Source organism: Fulmarus glacialis, unplaced genomic scaffold (assembly GCF_000690835.1).
Source record: "Fulmarus glacialis isolate BGI_N327 unplaced genomic scaffold, ASM69083v1 scaffold30843, whole genome shotgun sequence".
In the NCBI taxonomy this organism is placed as follows: domain Eukaryota; kingdom Metazoa; phylum Chordata; class Aves; order Procellariiformes; family Procellariidae; genus Fulmarus; species Fulmarus glacialis.
In genome coordinates this window covers 30,387-44,242 of record NW_009201531.1, presented here as the reverse complement: position 1 = coordinate 44,242, position 13,856 = coordinate 30,387, and the positions used below count along the sequence as shown (strand labels likewise).

General features: G+C 39.2%; 1 protein-coding gene across 1 annotated transcript in view; it reads left to right on the top strand.

Moving 5' to 3' along the window:
* Positions 1-860: 860 nt before the first annotated feature.
* The window catches only part of TP53BP1 (tumor protein p53 binding protein 1), a gene marked incomplete at its 5' end in the record, with an annotated part of 28,391 nt that continues 15,395 nt past the window's right edge, over positions 861-13,856 (top strand). Inside the window, 7 exons of the mRNA XM_009573984.1 lie at positions 861-1,039; positions 1,510-1,591; positions 2,457-2,602; positions 3,864-3,984; positions 4,323-4,414; positions 5,459-5,661; positions 6,702-7,941. Coding sequence (XP_009572279.1) covers positions 861-1,039; positions 1,510-1,591; positions 2,457-2,602; positions 3,864-3,984; positions 4,323-4,414; positions 5,459-5,661; positions 6,702-7,941 — 2,063 coding nt within the window. The remainder of the gene's footprint in view (positions 1,040-1,509; positions 1,592-2,456; positions 2,603-3,863; positions 3,985-4,322; positions 4,415-5,458; positions 5,662-6,701; positions 7,942-13,856) is intronic.

Below are 13,856 nucleotides of genomic sequence, written 5' to 3'. Positions count from 1 at the left end.
CCCGCGGGGGTGGCCCGGGCTGCGCGGAGGTGCGCGGTTCGGAGGGCTGGGGGGCGCCTGGTCAGGTGCTGCAGCTGCGAAGCAACCCCTCAGAACACACGTGGGCTGTAAGAAGGCAGCCTGCAGGAAACGCCAGAGCGATGTGAGCAAGTCTGTCTGTTGCAGTGCCCTTGGCAAGGCTGGAGAAGGAGGCGGAGGTGATGTTGAGGACTGTACTGCTTCGCCGTGTGTAGAAGGTAACGTCTCCATTTCAGGTCTCTTCTTGGGGCTGTGAATCTGATCAACCATCTGTGTAGTTTTTCAGTTCAGCTGCCTCACTTGTCTCACCGGGGATAGTTGTGCCAGTAATAATGGCTCAGAAATTGGTGTCTTTTTCCAGAAGTTGATGTGTATACTTTGGTGTTTGAAAAAAAAACCCGGTGATTTCATATTGTTGTTAACAAGGATCTTGGAGACAGGAACTGGCTTAGAAGAGGCATGGATGCATCATGACCATTAGGAGATGGAGCCTTTTTATGGCAGAGTAAAGAACTCCTGGCATAATGGTTGTTGTCATCAAAGGACTTTCAGGCATAGGCTGTGTATTGTCAGGGTGGTTTTCTCATCACAGAATCCAAATCTGCTGCAGTACCTAATGGCGTTACATAAGACCTTGCTGATTAATATTGGTTTCCGAGTTAATGGCCACTGTCCCTGTTCTGTTACCGTATTTTTAATTAGTACAGCTAAGATCAGAGTCTGTTAGTTTATTCAGAGTTTCAGCAATAGCCTAAATACTTTTCTTGTTAGAGGGTGTATCTTTTGCCCTTGTAAAGTGATAGGTTGCTCTTTGATATTTTTCTTTTTTGAATGTATATTAGTTATGGATGTTTGGTGTTAGATACAGGCATGTCACAGCTGCATTTTGGAGCTCTAGAGCTCTCACAGAGCCAGGACTTTGAGAGTGACTTCGTGCCCAATGAAGGAGATGCTAGGCATCAGTTTCACCCTGGAGCTGCTGTCCCTTCTTCCAGAATTGTAAAGAACGATACTAAAGATGGTATGTGAAAATAATCATAAATGTCCGTTTGTTGCTCTGTCAGTTCTCTCTGGTTTCTTCAAATTATAGATGTTACATTTTTTTGACAGGCAATACGGTATTAGTAGTTCTCAAAAATGAGTTCACAGCTCATTGATAGTTGAAAAGAATTTTGCCTTTTCTTTCCTTTGGGCTAGTTAATTTGTTTTCTTGTAGCTGTCCAAGTGCTGTCATTGATTCTTGCACCTCTTTTTCCTAATTTGTTTCCGGACTATTCAGACAATCTGATATTGAATTCCCTCCCTGATAAAAACCTCATCCTGTCCTTTTTTGTTGTTGTTGTTATAATTAATAGTTCGAGATTAATTTTTTTTCACATAAAGCTTGTCTTGATATTTGTGTAATTTACATAACTACACTTTCTTCTCTTTGTAAATTAATCCAGGTGACCCCAGTAACAAATATTTTTTTTTTTTCCTCTCTCTTGCTAGAACTGCGTGGGGACAGCACGGAAACTTTCTCCAACACAGAAGCAAATACTGCTTTAGAAGGCCAGCCAGAGAAGTCTGAAAGGTAAAACAGTCCATGTTCTTTGTAGGTTTCTTGCTGACATTCTAGAAGTTGATTTGTGTCTTTTTGACAGATTCTTAGACGTAGGGGGGTTCAGGCTTCAAGGCAAAAGAGAAACGTGAAGGGAAAAATGAAGTACTGATGAGACCTTTTTGCAGCAGTGCTGACTAAGGAGTGCTTTCACCATTCCTAGCTGAGAAAAGAGGTTTATTTTTAAGGGAGAGTGCACTGGATAATAAAATATACTAATAATTTTCTTCAAGTTAAATGACTGGAATATATTAAAAGTAATAATTCCGTTTAAGTCACGGAAGTTATTTCAAAATAACTTAATCACTGCAGCACGGGCTTTGGCCTCACAGGAGAAATCTAGAGGCTTAGTGGTGGCTATTCCAGAGTGCTTTTGAGTATTTGCTATTATAAACTTTATAATTTTAATTAATTTTAAATGTGAAATTTCAGTTTGTTGAAAATTCTCTATATATCTTTCATGCCAGATAGAATAATATTTCGCTCATCTTGTATTGTCATATTCTGCCACAAAATAATATTAAAAAGGAGGTGAAACAAAATTCCTGGAATCCACATTGAATAGAAGTCAGTAGAACAATCTGCATTCCACTTAGATTGGTAGAAAACTTACAAAACAATTCTGCAAATGTAACTTGTCAAGAATGAACATGTTATTTTGTCAGGAGAAAGAGGGTCGGTCTTCCTTTTTTTCTTTTTTTCTTTTTTTTTTTCTTCCCCCCCCCGGTGTACACAAGTGAATACCTTTCATTTGTGCTGATAAATTTTCTTTACAATGTTCCAATATTACTTCATACTTCAAATTTCTCAGGTCAGTGACTGTGTCTTGCTTTTCCAGAACTCTGCAGGAAGCAGAACCGCATACCCGGAAACAAATGCCTGTGTGTGACCCCACTAAAACTGAGAAATCTCTTGCTTCTGATCACGAGGAGTCAGATATCTTGTCAACTCAAGAAGAGATGTTTCCTGAGAATACTGCAACAGGTAACAACAGAGAAGCAGAGACAAAATGTGCATCCCAGAGATCATCATAATCATCATCCCTACTTGATCTTTTTAGGCAGGTAGTGTTTTAGGGTGCAGAGAGCTGTGAGGATTTTTCACATCATTTCTGCTGAAATTGAGAATGCTTTGGAAATGAAAGGCTGCAACCTCTTTTACTATATTATTGAGCAATGTCTAAGTGTCACTTCTTGTTAGAACAGTTACACTGGCTTGTTAAGTACATTTAATTTCCTTTCTTTCTGTGCCCCTTGAAGAAGAAAACCAAAAAAACCCCCTTTTACCCTCTTCTGAAACTGGCAGTAATAATGCTCACCCTTTGTAGTGACACACAATCTAAAGAGTGGATAAGTAGTGTAGGCAAATATTGTAGACTTTCTTGTGCTGGGTAACTTTGGCAAAACATTCCACCTTACTCCTCTGAATTGGCCTTCCTGTTTGGGATAGGATGGGATCCTGCAATCAAAATCTTCATACCACAATTTTGGTCAGTCTTACTTGTCATCCAGGTTAATGTTCCTTCCCTGTAAGAGAAGAGATTACATGAAATAGGATCAGGATAGAAGTCATCACTCTGTGTCTTGCTAGGAGGATGTCTGTGTCTGGTTTTGGTATCCACAACTGAAAGGCTAATAAAGAAATAGAAAGGTTCTTAACAATCTTGATAGTGAAAGGCCTAGAAAATAAAGTTTTGAAAGGCAACTTTGTCACAGTTTATAAAGCATGAGCTAAATGAAGTCTCACTTTATGCTTTTTGTTTAGTTTTAATTTGTGCACAACTGTGTCTATACCAGTATGATCTTGTGCATGAACCTTCTGTATCCAGAAGGTTCAGTAACAACCTCCTACTCACACTGAGTTAGTGGTCAACGTAAGGAGATTTTTCTTGTAAGAACCTTGCCTGTATTTGCATTCTAGTGCTGGATCAAATGTGCTGATATTGGAGCCATTGGGGATTTTTCTTTTAAAATTCCCAAGTAGGAAGACTTGTACAGTCTGGCCTGATAAAAAACTATTCTATAGGTACAAACTTATCTTTTTCATCTTAACTGTATTATGCTCACATTTCACATACTGAACTTCCATGTGCAGTCCTTCTCGAACTCTGTGTGAAAATCAGTTTGTCCTTGCCTGCCTGAGAAGTAACTGCAGTAGTGTGAATATTATTCCTCAGAATTTTCTGATCAACTTGGTTATTGGCCAAATTTCTCATCTTATTTCCTTTTGCTCAAAACAGCTGCAGGGAGTGGCTGTCCGATAACCAGGGTGGAAGAGGGAAGTTCTCTGGCATGCACCCCTGCCCGCAGTCTGCAACTCCTGCAGCTCTCTGGAGAGGGATCCCTTGTACAGGAGAGTCATTCCATGTAAGCAAAAAATCCTGAAACTATTACAATAGCTTAACTGCAGTGGTGCATTTCCACCACTCTTTTCTTTATTCAAGGACTTGTGCTTCATTGTAAGCAGTCGATGTTTTAATTTTGCACTATGAGAGGACCATGGCTTTATTTTGCCGTGAAATAAACTAATGATGCCCATGTGGCCAATGGCCATTTCTCAAGCCTCTTGCTAGTGAACACCTGACACTCTCCTTTTATGAGAAGACTCCTGTTGCGACAAGCTGGAGCTACATTTGGGGAGAAGTTAATGCATTTTCTAGAGATGTATGGTCTCCTTTTCCATGTTCCCTTTTCGTGGTCTGCAGTGTCTCTTCAGGCCTAGTTGCTCCTCTTCCTGTTGCCTTTGGATCCAATGCTCTTGTCCCCAGCAGTCCTACTGAACAGGAGAAAGCAAAAGGTAAAATTTTCTGCACGCTGGTCTGTGGTTGTGTTCCTGTGCTCTGTGCTTTAGTCTGAGCATGCAGCCTTTTCAAAACCTGCTAATACTATATTTAAAGAGTAAAGCAGGATTGAGAACACTGAAGGAGGTAGATGAAGGGAGATCTGTATTTGTGACTCAGATGCTGATGTGCTGTCAATACTTCCTGCATAGCTATCATAATAAAATTAGTGCTGTTGGCTAGCTCTCCTTCACCTGAAAGATGGGAAGTACTTCCTATGGGATACAGATTGCTGCTTGTAATTGTCTTCCTTTCTTCAAGACAAGCCATTCTTGCTACAGGCAGATATCTGTAGTAAGTATATACTGTTAGGGCAATAGAAAGGACAGAGGAGGACTGCATCATAACATTTTACCTTAACTTGGATGATTTGCACAATACTTTAAAAAGTTTTCGTATGTTATGTGTGTGTGTTCTAGAATGCCATGCCAAAAGAGGGATTGTTCTATATGATACCTTGGTTCTTAAACATGCTGTCTAAGGACCTGTTCACCATCAGGGATAAGATATCCATCCTTGCAGACTTTTAGTGTGATACAAAATCACCATTCCTTTCTGTGAGATTCCTGTCGCAGAACGTGAAGTACTTTTAGAATAGATATTTTGTTAGCCAGGGTCTGAATTTGGTTGCATTTTAATAAAGATAGCAAAAGGAAAAAAAAACTCAGAGAAATGCTTTTTATAAATTTCAGATACCTTTTTATAATTAGAGAAGTTCTAGACCTGTAGCAAAATAGTTACATGAATTCTTAACAAAACACTTTCTCCCCCCCCTTAAATTTAAGGATATGGATGTTTTTGTTCATTTCCCTGCCCTCCCTCCCCCCTCCCCCTCAAAAAAAAAAAAAAGAATTTACCTGGAGAGAAGATTTTAGATTCACACATTAAAGTATGAGAAAGTTGCATATGCCACTGAAGACAAGTCTTTTAATAGAATGTTGGAAACTTTAGGTACAATGCAAGAATTTGCTAGTAATGTATTTTCTGCTCTTTCAAACCAGATGAACAGATGGATATATCTACCCCTGCAGAAGGAAAAGAGCTGATGCCAAAGCAGAGAGGAGATACGCTAGTGGAGATGGCCATCCCATGTATCCCACCAGGACCTCTTGTCCTGCCACAGGCTTCAACTCCAGTGTCCCAGAGTGCCCCAACCTTCTTTCCTGGATCTTTACCTATACCATCACAACCAGAGTTCTCTCATGTAAGGGTTCATGTAGATATCTTCTCTGAGGTTTTTATATGGCTGTTGCAGAAGATGTGTGTTGAGTCAGCCTCTGTGCTTCTGTGTTGAGCTTCCTTACCAAGCTGGTTCTTGTGAGCTTCCCCTGTTCCAACTAGCCACAGTTACATATTGATCATACTGTGTGGCAGTTTATCCTGCAGAGCACATGCGGAACAGCGTAAGAGCATATAGTGAATTACTGAACGTAGAATTTGTTGTCTTTTAATCTATGCTAGAAATCTTTTTTGTGCTTTTTGTTTTCTTTCTCTCTTTGAAAGGCTGCTGCTTTCTGATGCTGAACTGGGCATCCTGCATCTCAAACTGCGTCATAAATTAGTCTTTTATTAGGATAGATCTTAGCATCATTTCTCATGGGGAAAGTGAAGCTGTATTGGAATAAAGCATTTGTATTCTCCTACAAGACTAGAATTCATTTACTGCATTTTTTCAAGTTGCTTATTTTTATTATCTATTGTTGCCTTTGCGCTTTTTGATTCTGGAAGTTATTACTGTTCAAAAGGATTTAACAGACAGTTGGTGGCTTTGTAGCTTAATATTACAAATTTCGTCAACCTAAGGCAGAAAATAAAGGTTGTATAGAGACTTCAGTAGTCAAAGCAGGGCTTCTTAGCCAAAAGCGGCTTTCGTGCTAGTATAATAGATTCCTCCAGAGAATCTTTCCAGAACCCTTGGTTATTTGACTAAAAATAGCTACTAATTTGCCATACTTGACCTGTACTTCATGATTTGGTAGTGTGAGAGGTGTACCAAGGATTGCGTCTGACTTTGCCGCAGAGGTACTAAAAAGTAATGGGTGGTGATTATTTTTCTCAGCAAGTATGGGGCAATTATGACTGATACAAACAGGGGGGGGAAAAGTTTTGGGTTTTTTTGTTTTAATCTGTAGTTTTGTGCTGAGCTTGTTCTGCTCCATAATCCAGTGTAATGTTCTAGGAATAACAATAAACAGTACTGCTCGGGATGCCCTGATGCTCCATGTCCCACTTTTTTCGTTTTAGGATATCTTTGTTCCAACTCAGAGCCCAGAGAAGCAGCATAAAAGAGAAGAAAAGGCTGCTGCTTTAACCCACTTATGCTTACCAGGAGATCTCTCTGGACCCACAGATGCTTTGTCAAAGATGTCTACAGGTGACTCTGTGTCACAGCCTTCTGAGTCCTGTAAGCTGATGCTTTCTGCAAGTGAATGTAGCCAGCCCACAAATACAGAGGTCAGTTCAGGCTCTCTGAACACAGGCCAAGATAGCGAAACCACCCAGGTAGAGGCGATTTCTGAATGCAAGGCCTCAGACTTGAGACTCTGTTCTGTGGAGAATGACAACATAAAACTGAGGCTGGATGCAGCTGATCAAGCCCTCTCTGAAAACTGTGAAAAAACAAAAAAGGAGGATTTACAGACTGCAGGAAAGCCTGTAATGCAGTTAGTTAGTGCATATGTAGCAGGAGATGGGTCATTAGCTCCTACAGCTCATCAGGAAATTGAGTGTATTTCTGGAAGTCAGGCTGCTGCAGATCAGTCTGATCTGCCTGAGATTTCGTCATACACTCAGGGTAGAGAAGCACAGTCTGAGTATTATCCATTGGAAGAGACTTCTGAACCTGAGGCAGTTCCTGAGACTCAATGTGAAGAACAAGAAGAAAAACTGCAAGAAAAACAGAAGCAAATAAATGAAGATGGGTCCCTTGTTAATATAACACTTTCTCAGAGGGAAGTACAGTGTCATGAAGATATGGAAGTGGAATTTGCTGATGGTACTTGTAAAAATAGCAAAAATTTGTCTGATCAGGCCCAAGAGTTAGAAAAGATTGGACCAGAAAGCCGGGGAAAAGAAACTTCAAAAGGTTGTACTTCTGGCACTGGAGAGGCAAAGAGCATGGATAAACTGTCCTTTAAGGCCGCTTCAGAAAACATGCCAAAGCTCAATAAAGTTTTATCTAAGCCTTCTGTAGGGGAGTTACTGGAACAGCACAACAATTTGTTGCCTAAGTTAAAGAGTGACCTTCCATTGGAAGTGGCGTTGTGTGCCAAAAAACATCCAGGTTGTTCAGAATTAGGACAGATAATGATAATAGGGAATCAGCCACCACTTCAAGAGAGAGGGGTTGACATGCTGGTGACTCAGCAGGAGAATCAGGTGCCAAAGAATATGGAGGATAATGTTATGACAAGGAATCTGGAGCAAGAAGTGCAGATGCAGCCACAGGGGAAGGCAACTGCTACATCCCCCAGTCCTTCCAGTGGTAAGTTAATTTAGGTTAGTAGTTTACAGGTGTATATTCTGAATAATTTCAAGGACGGCTGTGTACAATCCTCGGTGTTTTCAGGGAGACTGATCTTGGATACGTGTTGAATAGTGACTAAAGAGCAGCACTACAAGTCACTGTGTTACACACATAACGTGCCTTTACTTTTTTCACCTTTGTCACACTGCTGCAGGCAAGAATGATAAGGTAATTCTTGTTCCTAACACTCTCTCACTGTTTTATGGAAGAAACGCAGAGGAACTCTGGAAAACTCAGAGTGTGTGACCTTGGCAATGCTCAGGGATTTTTGTTGCTTCCCTGCCCCCGAAGCAACAACAGTAGTGTACTTGAAAGGAAAAGGGTGTGTGGTAGTCTGTACTTCCCCTCTTGTAGGTGGCCTTACTTTTTTTTTTTCTTTTTTTTTTGCTTTTGTCATTCTCGGAGGACAGTCTTCTTTGGGGGGAGTGTTCAAAGCAGCTTTGAGCTAGAAACTAATACAGCAAATTTACCTTGAGATTATTTTAAAGTAGAATGGCTTTTCACTTGCGCGTAAACTGTGGCTCAGCAGGTATTGTCGTGCTGCGTTGAAATCCCTTTAACATGCTGTTGTGTAGTTATACAAGAAATGTGGGATGCTATACCTGAGTTTTGTGGAGCTTTTGTCTCTTAGTTAGCTTCATTTTAAAACACAGAGTTCTGTACTCCTCAAATGAGAAAGTAATAGAAAACAAAGTTTTACTAGAGCTTTTTCTTGAATTGTAGACATTTTTGAGATCTAAGTAATCTTTCATTAAACTGCAGGATCAGACAGTGAGAGAGAGTTTTCCCCCTCTTATGATGACAGTAGGTGACTTCCAGTCTCCTGAAGTTGGCGATTATGAAAGTTGAGGATCTGAAAACATTAGTTATCAGCAGGTGATGGTTGTCTTTACATCTCCTGAACAGACTGGTATGTTAGTAGAGGTTTATTTAACTCTTTTCACTGATTAGCTAGGTAGTTTATGCTCTGTGAATTATCCTTCAATTAGAGTACAATGGAAGATCAATAGAATTGTGCAGTGCTATTAGAATTAAATGAGATGTCTTGCAGGGAAGATGTTTGTGAACCATCTGATAGGTTCAGGTTGACCAGTCTGTGATTTTGATTTGTGGCACCTATAAAGCTGTGGGTTGGATAGAATTTCTCTTACCACTCAAACGTCATGGTATTGTTATATAGCCTATAGTCTGTTCTGCAGAGCTTTCTTCAAGTGATAATGCTTTCTAGTTTTTTCTTTTGAGAAATTAATGTAAGATATACTGCTTAAAAAGTATTTCCTAACATTCAGCCTTCTTTTTCCCTTTACTCAGTTGGTAACCAGTCTGAATAATTTTCTATTCTTTGTCAGTGAGGGACACCTCTCTTACTTTCTCTGCCAATTTATGTTTGGAGTTTATTTCAAGAGCTGTACATTTCTTCAAAACTTCTCTCATCAGTCTCACAAGTCCAATATTTTTTGTTACTGTTTTCTCAACTACTTTTTAATTTTTCCAGTTACGAACTGATCCTTACTGCCATTTATGGCAGCTTTGGCTGTTTCTTCCTGAAAGCCTTTTGAGCTCGTTCTTATATGGTTCCCTCCCCTTTTCTTCAGTTCTTGTGACCTTGAACGGTGCTGACTTCTGGAACATGTGATCCTGTTTGGAAAGGTCAAAATGGCAGATTTCAAAAAGGAGCAAGAGGAAGAGCTTTCTTCTTTATGTCTGAACAGAAGTAGGTGAGATGACTTTGAAGTGCTAGATGGAGACTTGGATGAAAAGGGATTGGGTGTAATACTTATGTGTGGTTCTTAATACCAAATTTGCTGACAAGTTTGAGAAAGATAGCCATTTAATAGTATGGAACTGGCTGGTGAGAAGAAACTCGAGATACTAAAAAATAGGACGAAGGTAGTATCTTACATTGTAAGGTAAGAATGACAGGTAAATATTGTTACCTGTAGAAGTTAGATTATAGCAAGGTGTTGAAAAGAGATTTGAATGCTTATGCAGGTCATCAGCTTTGGAGAGACTTCCACCAAAAGATAATAGCAGTTTTCAAGCTAGACTTTGCTATAAGTATGCGTTGACCTATTTTAAAACAAAATAAAGCTCAAATTATTTTCAAGGAGTATGGATCCTTGTGGCCACAGCTTTTTAACATCGCTGACATCTGAGAACAACTTCTGCAGTGGTTACTTTATTTTGAGCTAAGTATATGTTTAGTCATGTAAAAATTCCCCATGCTTTAGGGGTTCTGATATCTTCTTCGTTTAGATTTAAAAACTACTTTCCCAAAAGCGTAGTTATATGAATTAATCTGTATTGTTGAGCACTGCTTAATATGCCAGCTAACATAGCAATTTAATTGATGTAACTTTTGCATCCATTCTTCTGAATGCAGTAGGGCCAGTCAGGTGTTTGGGAGCTTTTTTGGTTTTGCATTCTTTAACATCCCATAACTAGTGACCATCGCTTTCTTTCAGAATGTTATAGCAAACTGCTTCATTGTTGAGCGTGAAAGCAGAGTATTTCAGTTGGCCACAAATGCAATGATTTTTTTTAATTTAGTGCATTCTCTGACAGTAGAGTCTTTGTTGGCTTAGGGAACTGGTGTTAAGCAAGTAACATGCTGGAGGCAATTCAGTGGGTTGTTTTGTCAATCAAAACAGTAGTGTCATCAATTTCAGATTTAAGTTCTTAATTTGTGGTATTTAGATGTGTCTTAGCAACATCTTACCCAAAGTTTGGAGGCTGCTTCTTTAATGATATCTAGGGAAAGCTTTGAATATTGTTTATAAGTGGTACAATTGAATCATGCTGTAATTTTTCAAATTAGGGAAAAAAAAAGCTTCAGTGACAGATTTTGGAGACTGCACACAAAATCTGAATCACCAGGGTTTGAGATGCTTTGTGGACCAAGAAGACCAGCTTCTTTGTTAGTGTTAGATTATTCTGTTGCCATTTAATAGGGGGGTTTTTGTTGTTGATGGGGTGGGGTTTTTTCAGTCTTTCCCATTCAGTGGCTTGCAATAGGTCATTGTGTCTTTGTGATAACTCTGAACTAAAGACTGAATATCATGGTCTCTGTGAATTGAGATACTGCAACAGTCAGAAGAACAGTTACACTGCATCAGTCTAGCTTGGTATACAAGTTACCCCAATATTAAATAGCAGATGCATATGGATGAATATAAGGGCGAAAATGCAGTGGGGAGATACTTCTGAAGAAGTCTCTCTCTCATCATCAAGAAAAGTATGGTTTAGGAACATGCTGAGTCTCAAGTGATGTCTTTGTTTTTTGGTATCTCGGATAGGTGTGTTTTTCTCCCCCACCATGGAATTTCTGTGTGTGTTTTTTTGAACCTCTGTAAACTTTCAGGCTACAAAGCTTCCTGTAGTAGGAAGTTTGACAGCTTAAATTATATACTGGGTAAAAAACCAACTCTGTTTCACCAGGTGTTAGTTTCATTTGATGTCCCCTAATTCTGAAAGCTTTAAAATCTGAGAACTTAAATTTTATGTAGAAACTTGCACATGGCAAGAATGAAGAAACTTGATATTAGTATCAGAAAATCTATTTTCCTTCTACTAAGTCTGCTAGGGAAGTGCAAAGATTGCAGGAGCTCAAATGTTATTTAACATGAAGTTGAATGATGAAGTTTTAGATACAGTATTCTTAATTGCCTTTAACTGAAAGAAGAAAAAAAGCTTTATTATATAGAAAATAATGCTTTGAGGGGATCTGGTCAAAATACTGGTCAGGAAGTTCAAAGCTGCTCTGATCCCGTTGCATTTTGTGATCTCAAATTAACTTTTCTGTGAACAAATCCAGGGCATTTGGTATGCTGGGACTGCATGTTTCGTAAGACAATTTGGCATAGGCAAGAGAACAGCACTGGTCTTTGAACTTGAGAACAGTATAGGTTTTATTAAATAAAATAATATGTTCAGCAGTACACTGCTGAAATTATGATAAAATGAAGATGAGTAGCTGTAGTTACATTACAAGTTTGAACGTTATGTTCCACTTCAGTATGGCCTTTCACAGAGTTCACAACCCGAAACTTCCTTTTTAAGAGAGCGTGAACAAAGTTGCGTTTAACTCGAGGTAACATTTCCCTTGTTATATTGTGCTTGAAATGTTTTTTCTTAGATAAATCTAAATGCAACTTAAACACATCACACTTGGCTGGATTTACTTTCAAAAGAGAAAAATAAGCCACTGTTTGGAGAAAATGAACTCGGAAATTAATGCTGGTGGTTATGTTTTGCGCATTTGTATTACACTAAAGGGCTGATCGGTGTTAGGAGAGAGTTCAGGCTTTTGAGATGTTCTGCCTGCTGTCTTCAGACTCATGAAGCATGGTGGAAAAGTATGTAGAGTGATATTTGTTCTTTTACCATCACTCAGTCCTTAAGGCGTGAAGAGCTTTAGAGCATCCCTCTTCTCTTAAAGCAGCTTTGTTCTCATAATAGTTATTTTCAACAGGAGTCTAATCCCTTATCAACAGATCATGAAGCATACATCAGTAAGGACAAACTTTGGGTGAGGACTAGAAGGATCTTGGAGAAGAGTCCAAGAAGCAGGAGTAGAAACTGGATGGTGAGGTTTGGGGGTGTCTTTTTGTTTTTGAAGTTGCCTTGAATAAGATACTAACTGTTTAGTTACTCTATTAAAAAATGCTCAAAGGCTAGAACATGATAGAATAGAGGGATACGGAAAAGCAATTTACTCATTGAATTCTGTTTCTAGGACTCTGTGGAGTTTATAGAAGTCGTGGTTGTCCATGAAATCTTCTTTGTAGATTGTACAATTTTGTACATACAAAACCTTATTCAGAAAGTTATTTTTTTACTCGTAATAAAAAATAAAGAAGAAACAGATAAGCAGTGCAGTTAACATAGTTATGATAAAATTTAAGCATACCAGGTTAAATAAAAAGTTAGTATTTTTATTAAAATAATGAAGAGTTGTGTTGTCAAGCTCTTAAATCTTTTTAACATTGCTTCAGGCCTGGCTAGAGTGATGATTCTTAATCTGGAAGACTTCTGGAAGTAAAGTTGTTTCTTATTTTCTAATGGAGTCCTTTTGATATATCACAGCTACATATGAATTACCAATGAAGAAAAATGTATGTAATCAAGCTTTTGTCCTGTCCATTAAATAGTTGTGCTAGTGCGCTAAGAACAGAGCTAAGAAGGGGCTTTTTGAAAGAGAAAGCAAAAGTTCTTAGAAAGCATGGGTTTCTTTGGGGTGGTGGTTTTTGGGGTTTTTTCCCTCCTTTCTGTATGCACAGAAAACAGAGTGGCCATCCACTACTACTGGCCTTCTCTGTAGATCTTCATGTGGCTGAGAGCCACAGTAGATGTGCCACATCCCTTGTAGAGGTGATGGGTAGGAGAGAAGAACGAGAGGAGAGGGAGCTGCACTGGAACTGCTTGAGAGCTGCAGGCTGGCCGTGTAGTAGTAGCATGCAAGAAGCATATGGAGATTTGCTATAGGTCATGATATCACAGGCATGAGCTGTTTGTGAGGAATGGTGGTTGGCCTTTCGATATGTGGTGTACCCACGAAGTGTGAGTACCGTTGCACTATGAAATACCTACCCACTGCAAAAAAACACTGAAGTCCTCAGGTTGATCTCAAGGATGTCCGAATCTTTAAAACTTGTGATGGCAGGGCAGGTGATGGTTTTCAAACGGACGATAGATAACTTTTCACTGGTCGGGGGTTTTTTTTTGATGGGATTATGTCTTTGTCATGTATTTATGGCTTCATTTGCCACAAGGTAGTTGTGTAAATCATATGTCAGTGTCTTGTGTAACTGAAGAATGATGCACTGCATCTGGCTATAACTAAAAGTTGTACCGAATATCTAGTGCTAGGTCTT